Genomic DNA, 20,701 nt, shown 5'->3' on the forward strand with positions numbered 1-20,701 from the left:
AACTTTGGCGCTTCAACAGATATCATCAAGAAAGTGAAAAAACAACCCACAGAATGAGAGAAATATCTGCAAATCATGTCTGATAAGGGACTTGTATCTTCATACCTATCCTAAGATGGCTAGGAAACAAGTCAAGATAACAAGTGTTGGTGAGGATATGGAGAAAATGGAACCCTTGTACAATACTAGTACCAAAGTAAATTATTGTAGTCATTTGGATAAGTTTCACAGTTTCTTAAAATGGTAAACATAGTCATATGACTGTGTAATTCTCATGACTTAGTAATTCCACTTCTAAGTCTATACTCAAGAGGAGTAAAAACCAACATTCACTTAAAAATTTGTACACAAATGTTCATAGTAGCTTTATTTACTATCTGTAAAGGTAAAAACAATCCAAATGTCCATCAACTGATGAATGGATAAACAAAATGTGGTATATATCCATATAAAGGGATATTATTCAACAATAAAAAGGACACATACAACATGATTCAACCTTGCAAACATTATGGTCAATGAAAGAAGCCAGTAACAAAGGACTATGTATTATATAATTCACTTTCTATGAAACGTCCAGGACAGGCAAACCCACAGAGACAGTTTCCAGGAAACTGGGGGGTGGAGGGAGGTAGGAAGTGATTGCTGCTGGTGTGGGGCTTCTCTTTGAGATGAAATGTTGTGGAATTAGATAGCTATAATGATCACAAAACTCTGTGAATATGTTAAAAAAAACCACTGACTTGTACACTTTAAAAAGTTAAATTTTATGGTTTATAAATTATCTCAATAAAGCTGTTACAGAAGAAAATGCTTACTTCCTGATCTTGAATGAGATTCTTTGTATTGATGAAAATTGATCCAAATTTTCAAAATATTTAGATGGAAACTTACCTCAAACCTTATTTCCCATCTCTCTTCCTCATACTTTTTATTGTAATCTGTTGGATTCTGAAATAATATAGTATTATCAATGAAAACTTTACCTATATAATATTGTTTTAAGACACTTTCATATTTCATCCCGCAAAAACTGTGTGCATGTTCTTGTTGGCATTCATTTTCGCTTAACTATGGGAAAATTTAGTGTTCTGAGTAATTTAATATTGCAACAAGAAGAATCCTCAAATTATGCCAGAAGCATGTCAACAACTGTAATTAGTTTATAAGAGTGGGAGCTCTTACCTTTCATTTTAAATGGCCACAGTGAAGAGTACATACATCTGGCAAAGACTAAATGAACAGATGAAACACTTACACAAACACACAGGGGCACACACGCACACAAACCATACACTTCTCTGCTCAACAGAAATAGCTGGCTGTGAGGATTATGTGTATAAAGTTATGTAATAGTTTTCCATTTGAGAGAAAAAAGTAATTTCCTTCACTGTACTGACCACCCACTGTCTGGTTGTGTACTACAGGTAAAATGAATATTCGAAAACCTAATAAGTGAATTGTAAGTCTAACAATATCTTGCTATATAAAATGTTCATGCTATTGTTTATGGTGTGTACCCTATTTCGATAAAATATTTGTGGCAGCCTGCAATATGAAACCATATCTATAACAGGCTAATTTTTTTTTAAAGATATTAAACACAGAGGCACCAGGCAACTGGAATGGGCTGTTTACTGAAGCTAAGCTTAAAATCTGGCTCTGAGTTCCTACAAGTAGGCAAAAATATGAGGAAAAAACATTTTATCTTGGGAGTCAATTTCTGGCAGCGAATTTCATTATGATTTTATCATTCACATCTGCATTCAAACAATGCCAGAGAACATGAGCTGCTTATTAGGTTTGAAGATACAGAAATATTAAGTGAATTTAGTGCAATTGAAAAGTTTTTTTTAGGACATTTATAAAGCTTTCTCAATAAAGAATTACAAATCCTCTAGGCTCTCTTAACAAATCAGACATGTAGGACTGTATGGAAGACTTGAGGCATGAGACAAAATATGACAAATTTTAACCATATTTTCCTTTATAGTATAGATTTTTACAGAAACATACTTTACTTACTTCCTTCAATATTTCCTCCGATTGTTCAAAAGTACAATATTTATGGTGTGCCAAAAAGTAAGAAAGTGACATTCCATCAAAATAGAGATGAATAGATAATTTCTCCCATGGATTTTCTGGTAGTTCCTATTTAAGTTCAATAAAGGAGATCATTACTATAAAAATAGTCTAAAGATTAAAACTTTATATTCAGGAAAAATGGAATTTGACTTCTGACAATCACAGTATTACTTGTTTGACTAGTGACTCATTCTGTAAAATTTCCTTCCTGGTATTTTGGCAGATAATGAAGCAATAATTCTACTACTTTGGTTGTTATAAAATACATTTACATGCCTATAAGGTAGAGAGTTTTCTAGTTATCAGAAAATATTATACATCATCTCTGCTGCAGCTGCTAAGTCACTTCAGTCATTTCCGACTCTGTGCGACCCCACAGACGGCAGCCCACCAGGCTCTGCTGTCCCTGGGATTCTCCAGGCAAGAACACCGGAGTGGGCTGCCATTTCCTTCTCCAATGCAAGAAAGTGAAAAGTGAAAGTGAAGTCGCTCAGTCATGTCTGACTCTTCACGACGCCATGGACTGCAGCCCACCAGGCTCCTCCGTCCATGGGATTTTCCAGGCAAGAGTACTGGAGTGGGGTGCCATCGCCTTCTCCTATACATCGTCTCTAGATGATACTAATAATTTATAGTAAGTAGAAGAAGAAAGAAAAAGTATGCTCAGGGGTAAAGCAATGAAATTTAGTTGAAAATCCCCAAACAGCAGGAATCAGAAGAAATTAACAAGTCCAGGAGTCATATAATGGTTTTAAAACTCATGGGTCCATTTACAGATATCAGGTACCTAACATGCATCTGAGTGATGAGCTGACCATCCCTCACTTGATACCAACTTGGTCTAAACTCAGGTCTCTGCTGAGTTAGTGTACTGCCTCCCAGCAGATCGCCTGCTTATACCTCTCTCTCCTGTCCAGTTTCCACCATTCACAATGAAAACAGCACAACATGAGGTAAGATCACCTCCACTGCAGCTCTCTGAGCTCTCCACTCCAGCTCCTTCCCAGTCTGCTCCCGCTCCCTGAATGCTCCAGGCATCTTTGGCCTAGAGCTCTCTGCACTGTTCTGCTATCCGCACGGTGTCTCTTCTCACCATTTAAAAGTTTTAATCAAGTTTTATCTTTTTAGGGATGTCTTCCCTGACCACTGTATTAAAATGTCATCCCTCCCCTGCCCACCTCTCCCTATATGTGTGTGTTTGTGTGTATGTATTTATTTTGTTTGTTTCCCATCACTAAAATGGAAGCTCAACGAAGACTGGACTCTGACTCTTGCTGCATCTGCAGCCCAAAGACAGTGTCCAGCAGGTAAGAAGCACCCGGTCAGTGCCATCAGTCATCAGGCAGAGTGGCACTTCTTGGGGAGGTCAGCTACAGTGGCAGGGATGCGGGCAGCACCAGCATGGTTTCTGAGAAATTGAGGGCCTTTGGTACACTCCATGCTGTTCTCCAAGGCTAAGCCAAGAAGCAAAGTAAGCCACCTGCATAAACTCAACAGTGTCATCTCTGAGGGGCCTCCATGACAGCCCACAGAGGCTGTGAACAACCGTACAGGCTTCTCCACCATCTTATTTGTGTCTGTTGCTCTTTTAAGATATTTGTCAGCCTATTATCACACCTTTCGTAGAGAAATCCTTCCTTACGGTTTTATATCTTCCTACTGGAATCCTCAAACAAGATCCCCGTTAATCTTCTCTTTATCTCACTGCTCAGGAACCTCCAACGGGCCTCCTGACTGATGTCTGCTTCTCGTACACGCTATTCCCACCACTGTTCCTCACAAAACTTCCACTGTTCTAGCAAACACATCTCCTCAAGACATGTCCATTTCTGTCCCTTTGCCTACCTGAGCACTGCATTTCCCTGGTCAGGAGAACTTCACTGACTTTCCCATTCCTACATTCCTATTACACTTCACTGTTTTTACCAGTCACCAGTTCCCAGCAAGTTCTTTGTGGGGGTAGTCTTCAGGTTTTTGTCTTGTGTCTCACTGTTTCACTAAGTAGACAAGGCCTTTGACGATGAGAATTACCTGTACCTAACATAGTGCTACACACACAGCACCATCCTGAAAACTATCATGTGTGTTTTTATAAACAGCTCCATTTCCTCCCATGTCAAAGTAAGTTGTTAATAAAAAGGGATCTTCCAAATTACTGACCTTCTTGCTTCTGGGAAGTTCTCAGGAACTTTCTCAAAATTAGTTTTATTTAAAACGAGCCTAAGAACCAAAGTGGTAACTTCTTTTATATTAATGAGTAGTTTACAATCACACAGGAACATAGTTCTTCATTAAAAAAATCTCACAAATTTTGTTACCTGTAACGCTTTATGACAGATAAACTAAATCAATGATATATACTTTAAATACAAATTACCATAATGTGTATTTCCACCTCTCTCTTTGAAAGCAGCTCCTGAAGGAGTTCTACTGCATCTGGTTGCCAGACATTCCCAACCTATTTGAGATTAATAAACTCAGGTTCTTTCACAAGATAAGAGCAGAAAAGTAAATGAAGCTACACAAAAGTAGCCATAAACAGATAACACTAGAGGAGGACAAAATATACAGGCAGTTTGTAGAGAGAATCATGGGTGTATAATAAAAAAAAAATCTTAAGAAACTAATAATTTGGAAGCAACCTAGATGTCCACTGGCAGACAAATGGATAAGAAAGGTGTGGTACATACATACAATGGAATATTACTCAGCCATTAAAAAGAATGCATTTGAATCAGTTCTAATGAGGTGGATGAAACTGGAGCCTATTATACAGAGTGAAGTAAGTCAGAAAGAAAAACACCAATACAGTATACTGACGCATATGTATGGAATTTACAAAGATGGTAACGATGACCCTATATGCGAGACAGCAGAAGAGACACAGATATAAAGAACAGTCTTTTGGACTCTGTGGAAGAAGGCAAGGGTGGCATGATTTGAAAGGCTAGTGTTGAAATGTGTATACTATCATATGTGAAGTGGATCACTAGTCCAGGTTTGATGCATGAGACAGGGTGCTCAGGGCTGGTACACTGGGATGACCCTGGGGGATGGGATGGGGAGGGAGGTGGGAAGGGGTTTCTGGATGGGCAACACAGGCACCCATGGCTGATTCATGTCGATGTTTGGCAAAAACCACTACAATATGGTAAAGTAATTAGCCTCCAATTAAAATAATTAATTAAAAAGAAACTAATAATTGGTATCAGCCTCCTCAAATATTATTCTCTTAAAGCATTTTATGATTTAAAAATATAAACCTACACCCCCAAAAAAAGAATGTTTAGTGATGGTGCTGGTTGCTCAGTCATGTCTGGCTCTTTGTGATCCCACAGATTGTAGTCCACCAGGCTCCTCTGTCCATGGGATTCTCCAGGCAAGAATACTGGAGTGGATTGCCATTTCCTTCTCCAGAGGATCTCCCCAACACAGGGATTGAACCTGGGTCTCCTGCGTTGCAGGCAGATTCTTTACTGTTTGAACTACAGGGAAGCCCTAAAATAAAAAAAAAAGTCATAAAACTTAGGAAAAAAAGACCAACATGTCAATGCAATGTTTGTATAATGACTACAATGAGTGAAAGTGTTAGTTGCTCAGTTGTGTCCAACTCTGCGATCCCACAGACTGCAGCGCACCAGGGTCCTCGGTCCATGGAATTCTCCAGGCAAGAATACTGGAGCGGGTAACCATTCCCCTCCAGGGATCGAATCCAGGTCTCTCACACTGCAGGCAGATTCTTTACTTCTGAGCCAGCAGGGAAGTGACTGTTACCTTTTATGTTGAAGTTCACATAGCCAGAACAGGGGCTTTCTGCCAAAAGCCCATGAGAAGTCCCAGCTTAGTGCCAGTGCCCTGTGAGTGAACATCTAGAAGCAGATCCTTATCTGTCAGTTCTTTGGATCTGCATTTTTGGTGCACATCTTTGCTGCTGTGTCACCAGTGATGCTAAGCTAAAACCCTCAGCTAAGCTGCTCCCAATGCCTGAACCACAGGAATTGTATGAATTTTTTAAAAAGCTTATTGTTGATTCAGATCACTAAATTTTAAGCTTAATTTGTTATGGAGCAAGAGATAATATGCTATTCCTTTCTCTGCTCCAGCTTCCAATTTCTTGAAACAATAACTAAAAATCAATAATCTCAAATAAAATTCTCATCTATGAAGAAATTGTATCTCTTAAATTTATTCAATGTTTTTATACCCTTTAGTATAATCCTGTAGTTTTCTTCATAAACACCCTTTAGTTGTCTTAATAAGCTTATTTCTAAATATTTTATTATTTACTGAAAGGGATTTCATTTTACATTCCAATTTCTAAAAATTATTATTAATAAAAAGGCAGTACTTAAAATTAACCACCCTACAAATCACTGTTTACTCACAGGTATGGTGTTATAGAGCTGACAAGGAATACAAAATTGGGGTGTATCAGGATACAGTAAAATAGGATAAAGATGACACTGTGGAATCTTCTCAGTGAATCCATGATCTAAATATTGTACCTAACAGAGAAAAAATAAAACTTGTAATTAAAATTTACTACTAAAAATCAGGGGACAGAAGGAACTCCTTCTGTTATTTCTTTATTAAAAAGAAAACATTCCAGAAACAGAGATAAATCTAGATTTTAAAAAATCTCCAGACAAAAAAATAACATCATTATTTCCTCATCCCAGAGTATTATCAAACCTCACTGTCAAAAGGTTTTCTTACACATGAACATTTTTTCTTGAGAAGAACCAATTTTTTTGGAGGATGTTTAAATCTTTGTTTTTCCAAGTATTTTAGAAGTTCTGATTTCCACTTAATGAAAGAGTATTTCTCAAATTCTCCGTTTTCCTCAGACAGCTTCAGTTTGAGAAACTGCATGTATTGTTCCCTTCTTGGAGAATCACATGCATAACAAAGGTTCTGAGAAGTTCTATGAGAAAGAAACTTGTTTTTAAATCATCCAGTGATCCTCAAACTTTTTTGTAAAGTAACTTTCTAAAGACTTCATTTTTAAAAGAATTTTGGGTTTACAGCAAAATTTAGAGAAAAGGTACAGAGATTTCCCACATAGCCCTTCACCTCCCATCCCACCTCTCACACTCTAACACCCTGTACAACAATGGTAATTTGTTATAATCATGGACCTATATGGATACATCATAATCAAGGTCCACCGAGGTTACATCAGGGTTCATTTAGTGGTATACACCTTATGGGACTGACACTGTGAAAACACAGGGTGTTTCATTGCTCTAAAAATCCTCTATGCTCCACCTATTCAGTCCTTGTTGTTCAGTTGCTAAGCCGAGTTCAACTGTTTGAGACTCCATGAACTTCAGCACGCCAGGATTCCCTGTCCTTCACTATCTCCCTGAGTTTGCTCAAACTCATGTCCATTGAGTCAGTGATACCCTCCAACCATCTCATCCTTTGTTGCCACCTTCTCTCTTGCCCTCAGTTGTTCCCAGCATCAGAGTCTTTTCCAATGAGTCAGCTCGTTGCATCAGTGGCCGAAGTATTGGAGCTTCAGCTTCAGCATCAGTCTTTTCCAATGAATATTCAGGACTGATCTCCTTTAAGACTGACTGGTTTGATCTCCTTGCTGTCCAAGGGATTCTCAAGAGTCTTCACCAGCGCCATAGTTTGAAACAATCAATTCTTTGGCACTCAGCATTCTTTATGGTCCAACTCTCACATCTGTACATGACTACTGTAAAAACCACAGCTTTGACTATATTACCAACAAAGCGATGTCTCTGCTTTTTAATAGGCTGTCTAGGTTTGTTATAGCTTTTCTTTCAAGAAGCAAGCGTCTTTCAATTTCATGGCTGCACTCCCCATCCGCAGTGATTTTGGAGCCCAAGAAAATGAAATCTGTTACTGTTTCCACTTTTTCCTCATCTATGTGCTATGAAGTGATGGCACCAGATGCCATGATCTTAGTTTTTTGAATGTTGAGTTTTAGGTCAGCTTTTTCACTCTCCTCTTTTACCCTCAATCAAGAGGCTCTTTAGCAATGGTATCATGTGTATATCTGAGGCTATAGGTATTTCTTCTGGCAATCTTGATTCTAGCTTGTGATTCATCCAGTCTGGCATTTTGCATGATGTACTGTACACGTAAGTAAAGTTAGAAAGGTGACAAAATACAGCCTTGTTGTACTCCTTTCCCAATTTTGAACCAGTCTGTTGTTCCACGTCTGGTTCTAACAGTTGCTTCTTGACCCACATAGAGTTTCTCAGGAGATAGGTAAGGTGGTCTGGTATTCCCACCTCTTTATGAATTTTCCAGTTTGTCACGATCCACACAGTCAAATTGGCTTCCCTGTGGCCCAGCTTGTAAAGAACTTGCCTGCAATGTGGGAGACCTGGTTTCCATCCCTGGGTTGGGAAGATCCCCTGGAGAAGAGAATGACTACCCACTCCAGTATTCTGGCCTGGAGAATTCCATGGACTGTCTAGTCCATGGAGTCACAGAGCTGGACATAACTGAGTGACTATCACACAGTCAAAGGCTTTAGTATAGTCAATGAAGCAGATGTTTTTCTGGATTTCCCTTACTTTATCCATGATCCAATGAATGTTGGCAATTTGATCTCTGGTTTCTCTGCCTTTTCTAAACCCAGCTTGCACATCTGAAAGTTCTTGGTTCACATACTACTGAAGCCTAGTTTGAAGGATTTTCAGCATAACCTTGCTAGCATGTGAAATAAGTGTAGCAGTACAGTAGTCTGACCATTCTTTGGCATTGCCCTTCTTTGGGAATGGAATGAAAACTGACCTTTTCCAGTCCTGTGGCCACTGATGAGCTTTTCAAATTTGCTGACATATTGAGTGCAGCACTTTAGCAGCAGCATCTTTTAGGATTTGAAATAGCTCAGCTGGAATTCCACCACTTCTGTTAGTTTTGCTTGTAGTAATGCTTCCTAAGGCCCACTTGGCTTCACACTTCAGGATGTCTAGGTGAGCAACCACACCATCACAGTTATCCAGGTCATTAAGACCATTTTTATCCAGTTCTTCTATGTATTCCTGCCACCTCTTCTTAATCTCTTATGCTTCTGTTAGGTCTTCCTTACTGTGTCCATCCTTGCATGGTATCTTTAATTTTCTTGAAGCCATTTCTAGTCTTTCTCATTCTATTGTTTTCCTCTATTTCTTTGCACTGTTCATTTAAGAAGTCTTTCTCTCTCTCCTGGCTGATCTTTGGAACTCTGCATTCAGTTGGGTATATCTTTCCCTTTATCCTTTGCCTTTCACTTCTCTTAGCTATTTGTAAGACCTCCTCAGACAACCATTTTGCCTTCTTGCATTTTTTTCTCTTTGGGATGGTTTTGTTCACTTTCTCCTGTACAATGTTAGAAACCTCCATTCATAGTTCTTCAGGCACTCTGTCTACCAGATCTAATCCCTTAAATCTATTCACCTTCACTGTGTAATCATAAGGGATTTGATTTAGGTCATACCTGAATGGCCTAGTGGTTTTCCCTCCTTTCTTGAATTTAAACCTGAATTTTGCAATAAGGAGTTCATGATCTGAGCCACAGTCAACTCCAGGTCCTGTTTTTGCTGACTGTATACAGCTTCTCCATCTTTGGCTGCAAAGAATAAAATCAATCTGATTTCAGTATTGACCATCTGGTGATGTGCATGTGCTCCTGTATCGCTGGAAAAGGGTGTTTGCTATGACCAGCCTGTACTGACAAAACACGCTAAGAGTTTGACAAAACTATTGGCCTTTGCCCTGCTTTATTGTTCTCCAAAGCCAAACTTGCTTATTACTTCAGGTATCTCTTTACTTCCTACTTTTGCAATCCAATCCCCTATAATGGAAAGGACATCTTTTTTTGGTGTTAGTTCTAGAAGGTCTTGTAGCTCTTCATACAAGTTCAACTTTAGCTTCTTTGGCATCAGTGGTTGGGGTGTAGACTTGGATTACGGTGATTTCAAATGGTTTGCCTTAGAAATAAAATTGAGATCATTCTGTCACTTTTGAGACTGCACCCAAGTACTGCATTTCAGATTCTTTTGTTGACTATGAGGGCTATTCCATTTCTTCTAAGGGATTCTTGCCCACAGTCGTGGATATAATGGTCATCTGAATTAAATTTGCTCATTCTCATCCATTTTAGTTCACAGATTCCTAAGATGCTGGTCTTCACTCTTGCCATTTCCTGCTTGACCACATCCAATTAACCTTGACTCACTGAACTGAACTGAACTGAACATGGACTTAACATTCCAGGTTCCTGTGCAATATTGTTCTCTACAGCATCAGACTTTCACCACCAGACACATTCACAATTGAGTGTCGTAATATTGCAGGGTACATAATTCTAAGCTGATTTTTTTCCCTCCCTCTCAAGATTTTAAATGTTTTAAATTTTTTAATGTTTCAATCCACTGTCATGTCATAGTTTCTGAGGAGAAGCTGGACATAATTCTTACTTTTGTTTTTCTATAGGTGAAGTTATTTTTTCCTCTGGTTTCCTTCAGGGTTTTTCTCTAATTTTGACTTTCTGTCATTTGAAGTGACAGACCTTTTGTTGTGCATTTATTCCGCTTGGTGTTCTCTGAACTCCAGAATCTGTGGTTAGGTGTCTAGACATACATTTGGGGAAATTTTCAGTCATAAGTTTTCAAGTATTATTTTCTCTCTTCACTTTCTGGTATTTCCATTAATCTGCATGTTACATGCTTGCAACTGTCCCACAGTTCTTAGGTATTTGGTTCTTTTTTTTTTTTCAGTTTTTGTTCTACTTTTTAGAGGTAGTATTTCTAGCTCTCTACTTACACTACCTATCTGTTCTTGAATACTGTCTACTTACTCCTTAGCATCTTAAACATGCCTTTTTTTTTTTAAGCTCCTATTCTGATAATTCTAACATCCCTGTCATGTCTGGTTCTGATACTTTCCTTGTCTCTCCAAATTGTGTTATTCTGCTTTTGGGTATGCCTAATATTTTAAAATTTAGACATGACCTGTAACATTAGTTTCAGGTATACAATGTAATGATTTGACATTTGCATATGTTGAAAATGATAATAGCAGTAAGTCTAGTTAACATCCATCACCACACATAGTTACAAAACATTTTTATTCTTGTGATGAGAACTTTTAAGATCTACTCTTTTAGCAATTCTCACATGTACATGATTATTAGTTACAGTCACCATGCTATACATTACAGTACCTCCATGAATTACTTTATAGTTAGAAGTTTGTACTTTTTAACCCCCTTCACTCATTTTGCCCATCCTGCCAGTGACAACCACCAATCTGTTCTCCATATCCATGAGCTCAATTTTTGTCATCTTTTAGACTCCACATAAAAGTGAGATTCTTAAGTATGTGTCTTTCCCTGTCTTATTTCACTTAGCATAATGCCTTTAAGGTCCATCCCTTTTGCCACAAATCACAAAATTTTCTTCTTTTTTATGACTGACTAACATTCCATTCTATATATACACATCGATCTCTTCATCCATTCATCCATCAATGGACACTTTGGTTGCTTCCATATCCTGGCTATCGTAAGTAATGCTGTAATAAACACAGGAGAGCATACTATATTTTCACATTAGTATTCCTGTTTTCTTTGGATAGAGTTGGATCATACAGTAGTTCCAGAGGTGTCTCAGGAGGCTCAGTGGTCAAGAATCCACCTGCAGTACAGGAAACCCAGGTTCAATCCCTGGGTTGGGAAGATCCATTAGAAAAGGAAATGGCAACTCACTCCAATATTCTTACCTGGAAAAATCCCATGGACAGAGGAACCTGGTGGGCTACTGCTACTGATCATGGGGTCACAAAAGAGTTGGACACAACTCAGTGACTAAACAACAACATAGTAGATCTTTTCTTAATTTTTAGAGAGTCTTCCATACTGTTTTCCACAGTGGTTGCTATCAATTCACTAAAACCAGGTTGTTTTCATTTTTATTGGGGTATAGATTTACAATGTTGTAATATTTTCCATTTTTTTAAAATGTTAAGTCCTATGAGTTGTTTATATACATTAGCTATTAATTCCTTATCAGTCAGATCATTTCCAAGTATTTTCTCCCATTCAGTACATCGTCTTTTTCTTTTGTCAATGGTTCCTTCACTGTGCAAAAGTTTTTAAGTTTCATTAGGTTCCATTTGTTTATTTTTGCTTTTAGTACCTTTGTTTTAGGTGACAGATCCAAAAAAATATTGCTACAATTTACACCATAGTGTTTGGCCTAGGTTTTCCCCTAGGAGTTCTATAGTATCCAGTCTTATTCCTAGGTCTATAAACCACATTGAGTTTATTTTTGTATATTGTGTTAGGGAACGTTCTAATTTCATTCTTTTACAGTTTGGTTTTCCCAGCACAATTTATTGAAGAGACTGTCTTTTCTCCATTGTGTATTTTTGCCTCCTTTGTCATGGATTGACCATTAAGTGGTTTTATTTCTGGACTTGAGTTTTATGAGTTCTTTATATATTTTGGATATCAACCCTTTAGGGAGAGGGTGGGATGATTTGGGAGAATGGCACTGAAACATGTATAATATCACATATGAAACAAGTCGCCAGTCCAGGTTCGATGCACGATACTGGATGCTTGGGGCTGGTTCACTGGGACGACCCAGAGGGATGGTACGGGGAGGGAGGAGGGACGAGGGTTAACCAATACAATATTGTAAAGTTAAAAAATACAATAAAATATATTATTACAAAAAAAAACATTAAAAAATTTTTCTTCTATACAGTAGGTTGCCTTTTCATTTTGTTGATGGTTTCCTTTGCTGTGCAGAAGGTTTTTAGTCTGATGCCCGCCTTGCTAATTTTTTTGTTGCCTTTGCTTTTGATGTCTCCAAAAAATTATCACCAAGACCTTAAGGAACTTATTGCCTATGTTTTCTTTTAGGAGTTTAATTGGCTTCAGGTCTTATGTTCAAGACTTTATAATCTGTTTTGAGTTAATTTTTGTGTATTGTTTAAGATAATGGTCAAGTTTAATTCTTTTGCATGTGGCCGTTCAGTTTTCCCAATACCATTTATTGAAGAGACTATCCTATCCCCAATGTATATTCTTGGCTTTATCATAAATAAATTGTCCATATGTGGTTTAATTTTTAGGCTGTCTATTCTATTCCACTGATCTATACATCTGTTTTTATGCCAATAACATGCTGTTCAGTATTTTTTCCTGATGGCTGGACATGTTCTGTGTAAAAGGCCTTCAGTAACATGGCAGGAAGGTGTGGGAGAAGGGGATCTGTTCTACAGTCTTATGATTAGGTCTTAAGTCTTTCACTGAGCATATGATATCAAACTATGAACTTTACAAGTGTTTCTCAGTCTTTTGTTCTCCCCTCCTTAAGTAGGAGATGATGGACATAGTGGGCTGGAGTTGGGTCTTCCTGTGTGGAAGTCTAGAGTTAACTAGAATTGGGTAATTTCCTTTCCCCCATGTCCACTTGCCTCTGATAATAGGCCCTGATGAACTACTTTCTCCTGAGTGCAGGCCTTATTAAGGAGAACAGAATGCTCTGGCATATTTCAAAGTGTACTCCATCTCTTATGGCTCGAAGAGGTTTTTCAGTTTGTTCAGCTTTTTAATTGTTGATAGGATGGTATGGCAACTTCAAAACTCCTTAAATGTGGAATCAGAAATGAGAAGTCCTCAACAACCCATTTTTTAAATGCTTTCATTTCCACACTTCAATTTCTAAATTGTTTCAAGAATAAGGGATGTCAATAAGTTATTTCTGTTACCCCAACATACTGAAATTAATGTATCACTGTTTAATTGGGCTCAAGAAAGCCCAAGGTAATTAGCATTAAAAAACACCTGAAATAGTAACTGATCTCCCCTTCTTCCTGGATGAGTGAGCAGATGATGAAATAGTGACATCAACATCCTTGAACATATCCAAATGGGCAGTGTCTGGCTACTGCTTCTGTTTGAAATGATGCTGTGTTTTGGTTGTGGCCCAAAGCTTTGAAGTGGTACTTGGCATCTCCTTTCTTCCATGACGCTCTTAACAATTCAGATATGATGGAGTTGGTTACTACTTGAGTCCTGCTTGCCTCTCCTCAGTCATCTTTGTATGAATTCAACGGCTGTGTTTTATCTTTTTAATCAGTTTTTAGCTGATGTTCATGGAGAGCAGTGAGTACCTAGAACTATGCCACTAAAGAAAGGAAATCCTATCTAAGAAGGTGTATTTCTGTACGAAAGCTGTGTCATAACCATCCTTTGGGCCCTCTGCTAGAAAAGCAGAATCAAGTCTCAAATAATGCCTTTTAAATTATATCCTCTAGTATCACAGATGTAGGACTGTACTGTATCATACCTCTGGGAAAGTAAAATATCTTGTAGCTGCTTTATGATATGTAGTAGTGACCATGCTTTATCAGATCTGTTTTTAATGATGTTATTCTCGAACGTTTTCTTTCCAGATGATGACTGAGAAACATACTTTTAAAAAATGGTGCCAGGTACCACAACAGTAACAGAACTTTGTTGTTTTCTGAGGTTTTGTTTTTTTACTTTTTTTTTTTTTAATGGAGTGTGCTAGATGTCTCTATAATTTTGTTCAGATGATTGCAGAACTTTGAAAAGCTGTTGCTGTTATTGATGCATAACATACTGCTATTGGTCTTTTTATATAAATAAATAAATATAATTTGAATTTTTGGAAACTTTGGATGTGCTGTCAACTTTGGAAAAAGTATCCCAGTTGTACTGTGTTGGGTTGGCATTGTACAGAAATTAACAGCCATATTGGTCTATAAACATTAAATATAATTTTTTCCATTTGTACATGGGTAATGCGATTCATGGGGTCGCAAAGAGTTGGACACGACTGAGCGACTGATCTGATCTGATCCGAATGCACTATATTAAATATATAAGGTCTTATCTACATGGGTTTGATTACAGAAGCTAATAAAGTATTCTCTAAATAAAAAAAATATAAAAACTGAAATAGAATTGAGTAAAAAAATATTTGAGTACATTATAGGTAATTAGGGTAAGTGCATGGGTATGTTGTAATGTTTATTTTTTAATGTAGATCAGAGGATAACCTTAAAAGATTACAGTATCAAAATATTTTAAAATAAATTTTAAAAACAGAGATATTAGAAAGTATGAGAAAAATACAGTTCACCACTATCTTGTTTATTTGGATTCCATATACGTAAAATTCATGATAACACTGAATTTTTGTTATCAATGTAACAATGATAACAATGAAAACTGAATTTCAAGTTACTTTTATATTAAAGAAAAAGGGTAATCTGAACAATTCAAATGTATGTGAAAATGGACTTATCTGCTTATAAACACATGCATCTGTAAGTATCCATGCATCAACACCTAAATACTAACCCAAAATTTGAAACCATTTAAATTCTATTAAAAACATGTAAAATTTGTATTCCAGCACATAAAGCACAAGACTTAGATCAGAAATTTAGGAATGAGAGGCTTAGATATGAATTCCAGCACCACCACTCACTGACAGGTTGACTTCGGGAACATCACTGAACATAAAAATAAATTATGTTACTGGTAAAATGGGAATAATAATCTACATCTATGATAGTTAGAAGTAAACAATAAAATATAAACAAACACAGACATGTGAATAAAAGCTTAGAAACCTAAAGTGCTATGTACTATCAGGTATCATCATCAAATAGATAATAATCCCCTGTACAAGTATTAACAAAAGACTTTTCTTCTTAATTTTTCCACCCCTATTAAAACCAAAATCTTCACAGGCTAAATGTCTCTTGATTTCATTGCTATACTTGGTAAGTACAACGTAAGTGGAGGCATTTTCATCTAGATTTTTACATACACTTTTTTTCAAAGTACAGTTGACTCTTGGACAACACAGGTTTGGAACAACACAACTATGAAGGTCCATTTACACATGGATTTTTTCCAATAAAAACCTACTACAGTGCTATCAATACACGATCAACAGCTGGTTAAATCTGTGACACAGAATTGTGGATATGGGAGAGCGGAATAAATTATACTCAAATTGACTACACAAAATGTTGGAGCCCCCATCCTCAGTGTGTTTAAGGGTCACCTGTATGCAGCTCTTTCTGAAGATTCTGGATGAAACTCAAGCACTATTTTTAGTATTTTGTAAAGGTAAATTAACCCTTAATGTTAAAGGGTAAATTAGGAGTCCCATAAACAAATTTGCTAAGGAGATATACAAAATACTGGAAAACAAGTTGTTTGACTTAATACCATGTACACAAATAAGGCTGACAATTATAATTAAATTTTAATGACCATTAAAATATTAGTGGCAAAATTCTTATCAGGAAATTTTTTTTATTATTCAGGTTAAGAAATATACTTGAAAATAAAAAAAGAAATCCTTATTACAAGTAAATATATAATGTATTTAACTGATTCGGCTACACGAATGAACTCAATAAAAGATGTTTTAATCAGAATTTCATGTCTTTCCACTTAAAAGACCATTTAATGTTATAGCATTTAGCCTTCAAATAGTCACAAAAGAATTTCAGACTCACCCTGATAGTGCTGCCGATGACTTCCATTACCTTGCCTCGATACCACATAGTATCTGATCCCCTTACTGCACAAGCTTCTCCCTTTTTCCAGAAATAAGGTTCCAAAAGACCAAGGCATTTTAAATTACTCTGAATTTCATCCATCATTTTTATTAGTTCAAATTCTGAAGAAATTATTAAAAATAGAAAGCATTTAGGAAAAATTCCCTACCATTCTCAAATGAAGTCATCATCAAACTTCAGTTACCTTACCACGTGTGTGTGTGTTAGTCCCTCAGTTGTGTCCGACTCTTTATGATCCCACGGACTATAGCCTGCCAGGCTCCTTCATCCATAGGATTCTCCTGGCCAGAATACTGGAGTGGGTTGCCAAGTTCCTTCTCCAGGGGATCTCTTGGACCCAGGGATCAAACCTGGGTCTTGCACATTGCAGGCAGATTCTTTACCATCTGAGCCACCAGGGAAGTCCCACTTCACCACTTAGATAAAAGGAATTAAAATCAGTCCCTACATAATAGAACTTTAATACAAATCTAACTCAGTCAGTAACTTCTCTATGTTTCAAAACATACTACTGACTGCTACTGCTGCTGCTAAGTCACTTCAGTCGTGTCCAACTCTGTGAGAACCCCATAGACGGCAACCCACCAGGCTCCCCCGTCCCCAGGATTCTCCAGGCAAGAACACTGGAGTGGGTTGCCATTTCCTTCTCCAATGCATGAAAGTGAAAAGTGAAAGTGAAGTTGCTCGGTCGTGTCTGACTCCTAGCGACCCCATGGACTGCAGCATACCAGGCTCCTCCATCCACAGAGTTTTCTAGGCAAGAGTACTGGAGTGGGGTGCCATTGCCTTCTCCATACTACTGACTAACAACATGTAAATTATTATTCTGATCTCTGGTTATAAGTGCAAGCATTATTTTGGAAGTGCAAAAATCCGTAAAACTCTTAAACACATACCAGATAGCCCTAATATAAAACAACTAGTGCTTTAAGTTAACATCATTTTGACAGCACATCTAAGTGAAACAGAACACAAGTTATATGTTATTCGATGCTTAGATACAGCGTAATACTGCAGATATAAAATTAAAATTCTATTACTGCTACTTCCGATTAATTGGCTCATTATTTCCACAATAAATATATATCCCCATAACTTATACCAGAAAGGGTAAGCTCTGGTGTCAGTTCCTGTAACAGTTCAACCACTTTAGCTGTGAGTTCTTAAACATAAGCCTCAGTCTGGGGGAGGGGCTTCCCTGGTGGTCCAGCGGTTAAGACTCTGCCCTTCCAATGTAGGGGGCATGGGTTCAATCCTTGGCTGGGGAATTAAGATCCCACATACACTCCAGGGTGGCTTAAAAAAAAAAAAACAAAACCAACTCTCAGTTTGTTCTTCTATACACTAGGTGTAATAGTGCTAACCCACATTATCAGTATCAGGGGATTGGATGGAAGGCATCTGGCAACCAGTTCTACCTATGATTATTTGTACACATCAAGAAAGTTTCTGGGTTAAGTACTATTGCTAGAGGTCTGAAACACTACTCACTTTTAGAATTGCCAATTACACAGATTTAGTCTGGTTCTCAAAAAACAATATTCAGGACTTTAACAAATGAGACAAAAAATTTCAACAAATTCATAGCCCCCATACCTCTCTCCATAGGTGGACTTACTATGAAGCTAACAGAGTTTAAGTCCTGTGAAAGCTCGAGTTGCTGTGAGTTACTGAGTGTTCTGGACACAATCAGGTTGTAGAAAGAAGTGTGAGCACGTAAGTCTAAAGAGGTTTCAGGGACCACCTAAATCTCAAATGGCCCTGAATCTCCAGTCATTGACTGTGATTTCTTTTCTCATTCTAAATGAATTCAAACTTTTGTATTCTTTTTTCTTAGCCTACAAACTTGTTTAAGGGAACCACCTCCATGCTCATTTAGGCCCAGCGTTTATCCATACCCAATGTCTCAATAAATGATTTTCATGTGCTGGGCATTGTGTAAAGCACTTTTTGTGCATTACTGCATTTAATCCTCATAACAACTCAGTGAATGAAAATAAGGTTCAGAAAGGTTAAATATCTGCCCAAGGTATTTCAGTCCATGTGGATCTTACTAGAGAATTCCCTAGTGGTAAAAGCAACTACTTTTACAGAATAATCCTATATAAAGTGAAAGTTCTTACCTGATAATTTAGGTACCACAAATATAGTTCCATCATCACCAATGCAGCTGACTACTGCCTCAAATACTTTCTGGTTAGGAATAGCTGGTGGTTTATAGCATCCAGTGGTTCTTGGCTCTAGAATTTTCTCCCTAAATTCAGTCACCTTGGGTTCACTGATACCAAAAGCAGCTTTCTTGTCAGGGTCAGAGTTAATCTTAATACATTTAGTAACCACTGATTCTCCTTGTTCCTGGGGGATTTCCAAAGACTTCTGGGATAATGAATGGCTGTTATCTAATTTATTAATTCTGTAACATGCAAAAAATAATAATATATCCAACCATGAGCAAATAAAAATATTCTGGGAAAACAATATAAAAAGAATCATTCAAATATACTTGAAATGTAAAGAAAACATTTTGCTCTAGTTTAGGATATCCTAGTATAATTTGTTACATAAAAATGAGCATAGTTTAAGTTGTATGAGAATTATTTTAAATTATGAATGAGCTTGTTGAGAATAAAGCAATTGAACTTCACTTAAATGCATTAAATTACCATCTGACATTTACATGCTATTCTCTCTTAAAATCTTCTATTAAGTATATCTCAAGTACCACACAATTAATTAGTTGTTACTGGGAAATACAACAGCTTCAAGTTGATTTTAATTTAGCCCAAAGACAGATCAATACATGTGGCAAGTTAACATTCATAAAATAATATAAAGATAATAAGGCCCTTAAAAACAGTTTTCTCATATTATTCAGATATTAAGTATTAGTGGCAACATGCTTTATTCACTGATAATTGTTTTACTTCCTGTTATTCTCTTCCAATTAAAAAAACCTACAAAAATATCCTAGAAGGAAATACAGACATTGCTCATGTTAGAAAAATTACAGATTTTTGTTTTTTCCATTTTTCTGTACTTTCTTCTAAAAGGAAATGAGCACTGATAAAACAGTTACATAATTTCTCAACAAACATCCCCAGCCTTGAGATAGTAGTTTTACTGCCGAAAAGTAGAAAAGAACGTTAAATTAGTGGCAGATACTGTTGGTAATATTAATTTGCCCAGCACTTTTCACTTTATCATTTCCTGCAGCAAGGAACTGTGTCAGCCTGTAGTCAGTCAACATAAGACTAGCTGCAGAGCCTGGCTGCTTGCCAGTCAGCATCTACTACACTGGCCAAATACCTTGGGTTCTGTACTATTTCTGATCTCTCATTCTCTTTTCATTTCATTAAGATTGGGGTCCTGATCGAAGTAGGGTAAGAGATAATAATCTAAGATGAAAAAAGAGATCTGGCCACGAATGGTGATGGTTGCTACCTAGAAGATGTATTTACAACCCTAATCTACTTCTACCTCTAAAAGGAAAGAGATAAAAAGAGGAAACTAGGGCTACTACAGTTAATAGCCTGATCCTTCTCCCCTGGGACCAAGGTATTTAAACCCCAAACTTAGTACCTGAAAGGATCTTTACATGTAAATATTGTTCAATTACTTTTGTTTTGCTACCCACTTCTACTCATTTTTGACCTATTTCACACAAATATATTTGATATAAACTTACCAGAACTTTTAACATAAAGTTTAAACATTCTGTCTAAGCAAATGAGGCCAAAGAGCACAGATTTGGTACCCACTGTGTAATTCTCTTTTCCTTTGGTTTAAAGTGTAAACGCCAGAGCAAAGGGGAAAGTATAAAAGCAAAAATGTCAGTAGGGATTTAAACATTCAGCAATCTTGAGTGAATTTATTTGTAAGTTGACTCCTCAGGATTAGGTTATATATAAATCATTTTCAAGAACAAACAAGAGGCAATTTAGGTTGAGCACACACAGATATAAAGATTTACACAGGCAAAAAAGCAGCGTCCATCACAAACTATTTTTTAAAAACA

The 20,701-nt window shown here is 37.1% G+C and overlaps 1 protein-coding gene across 11 annotated transcripts in view; it reads right to left on the bottom strand.

The window, feature by feature from the left end:
- Nucleotides 1-20,701, bottom strand: part of RNF17 (ring finger protein 17) — a 115,021-nt gene that overhangs the window by 10,647 nt on the left and 83,673 nt on the right. For 9 of the 11 annotated variants that reach the window (XM_055542614.1, XM_055542612.1, XM_055542622.1 and 6 more), the window contains 6 exons: nt 18,810-19,099; nt 16,624-16,787; nt 6,471-6,590; nt 4,463-4,543; nt 2,026-2,151; nt 895-951 (listed from right to left, as the gene is read on the bottom strand). In XM_055542614.1, the coding sequence (XP_055398589.1) occupies nt 895-951; nt 2,026-2,151; nt 4,463-4,543; nt 6,471-6,590; nt 16,624-16,787; nt 18,810-19,099 (838 nt within the window). The remainder of the gene's footprint in view (nt 1-894; nt 952-2,025; nt 2,152-4,462; nt 4,544-6,470; nt 6,591-16,623; nt 16,788-18,809; nt 19,100-20,701) is intronic. The other 2 variants (XM_055542618.1, XM_055542615.1) reach the window with 2 other exon arrangements.

The sequence above is a fragment of the Bubalus kerabau genome, chromosome 12 (genome assembly GCF_029407905.1).
Source record: "Bubalus kerabau isolate K-KA32 ecotype Philippines breed swamp buffalo chromosome 12, PCC_UOA_SB_1v2, whole genome shotgun sequence".
NCBI lineage: Eukaryota > Metazoa > Chordata > Mammalia > Artiodactyla > Bovidae > Bubalus > Bubalus kerabau.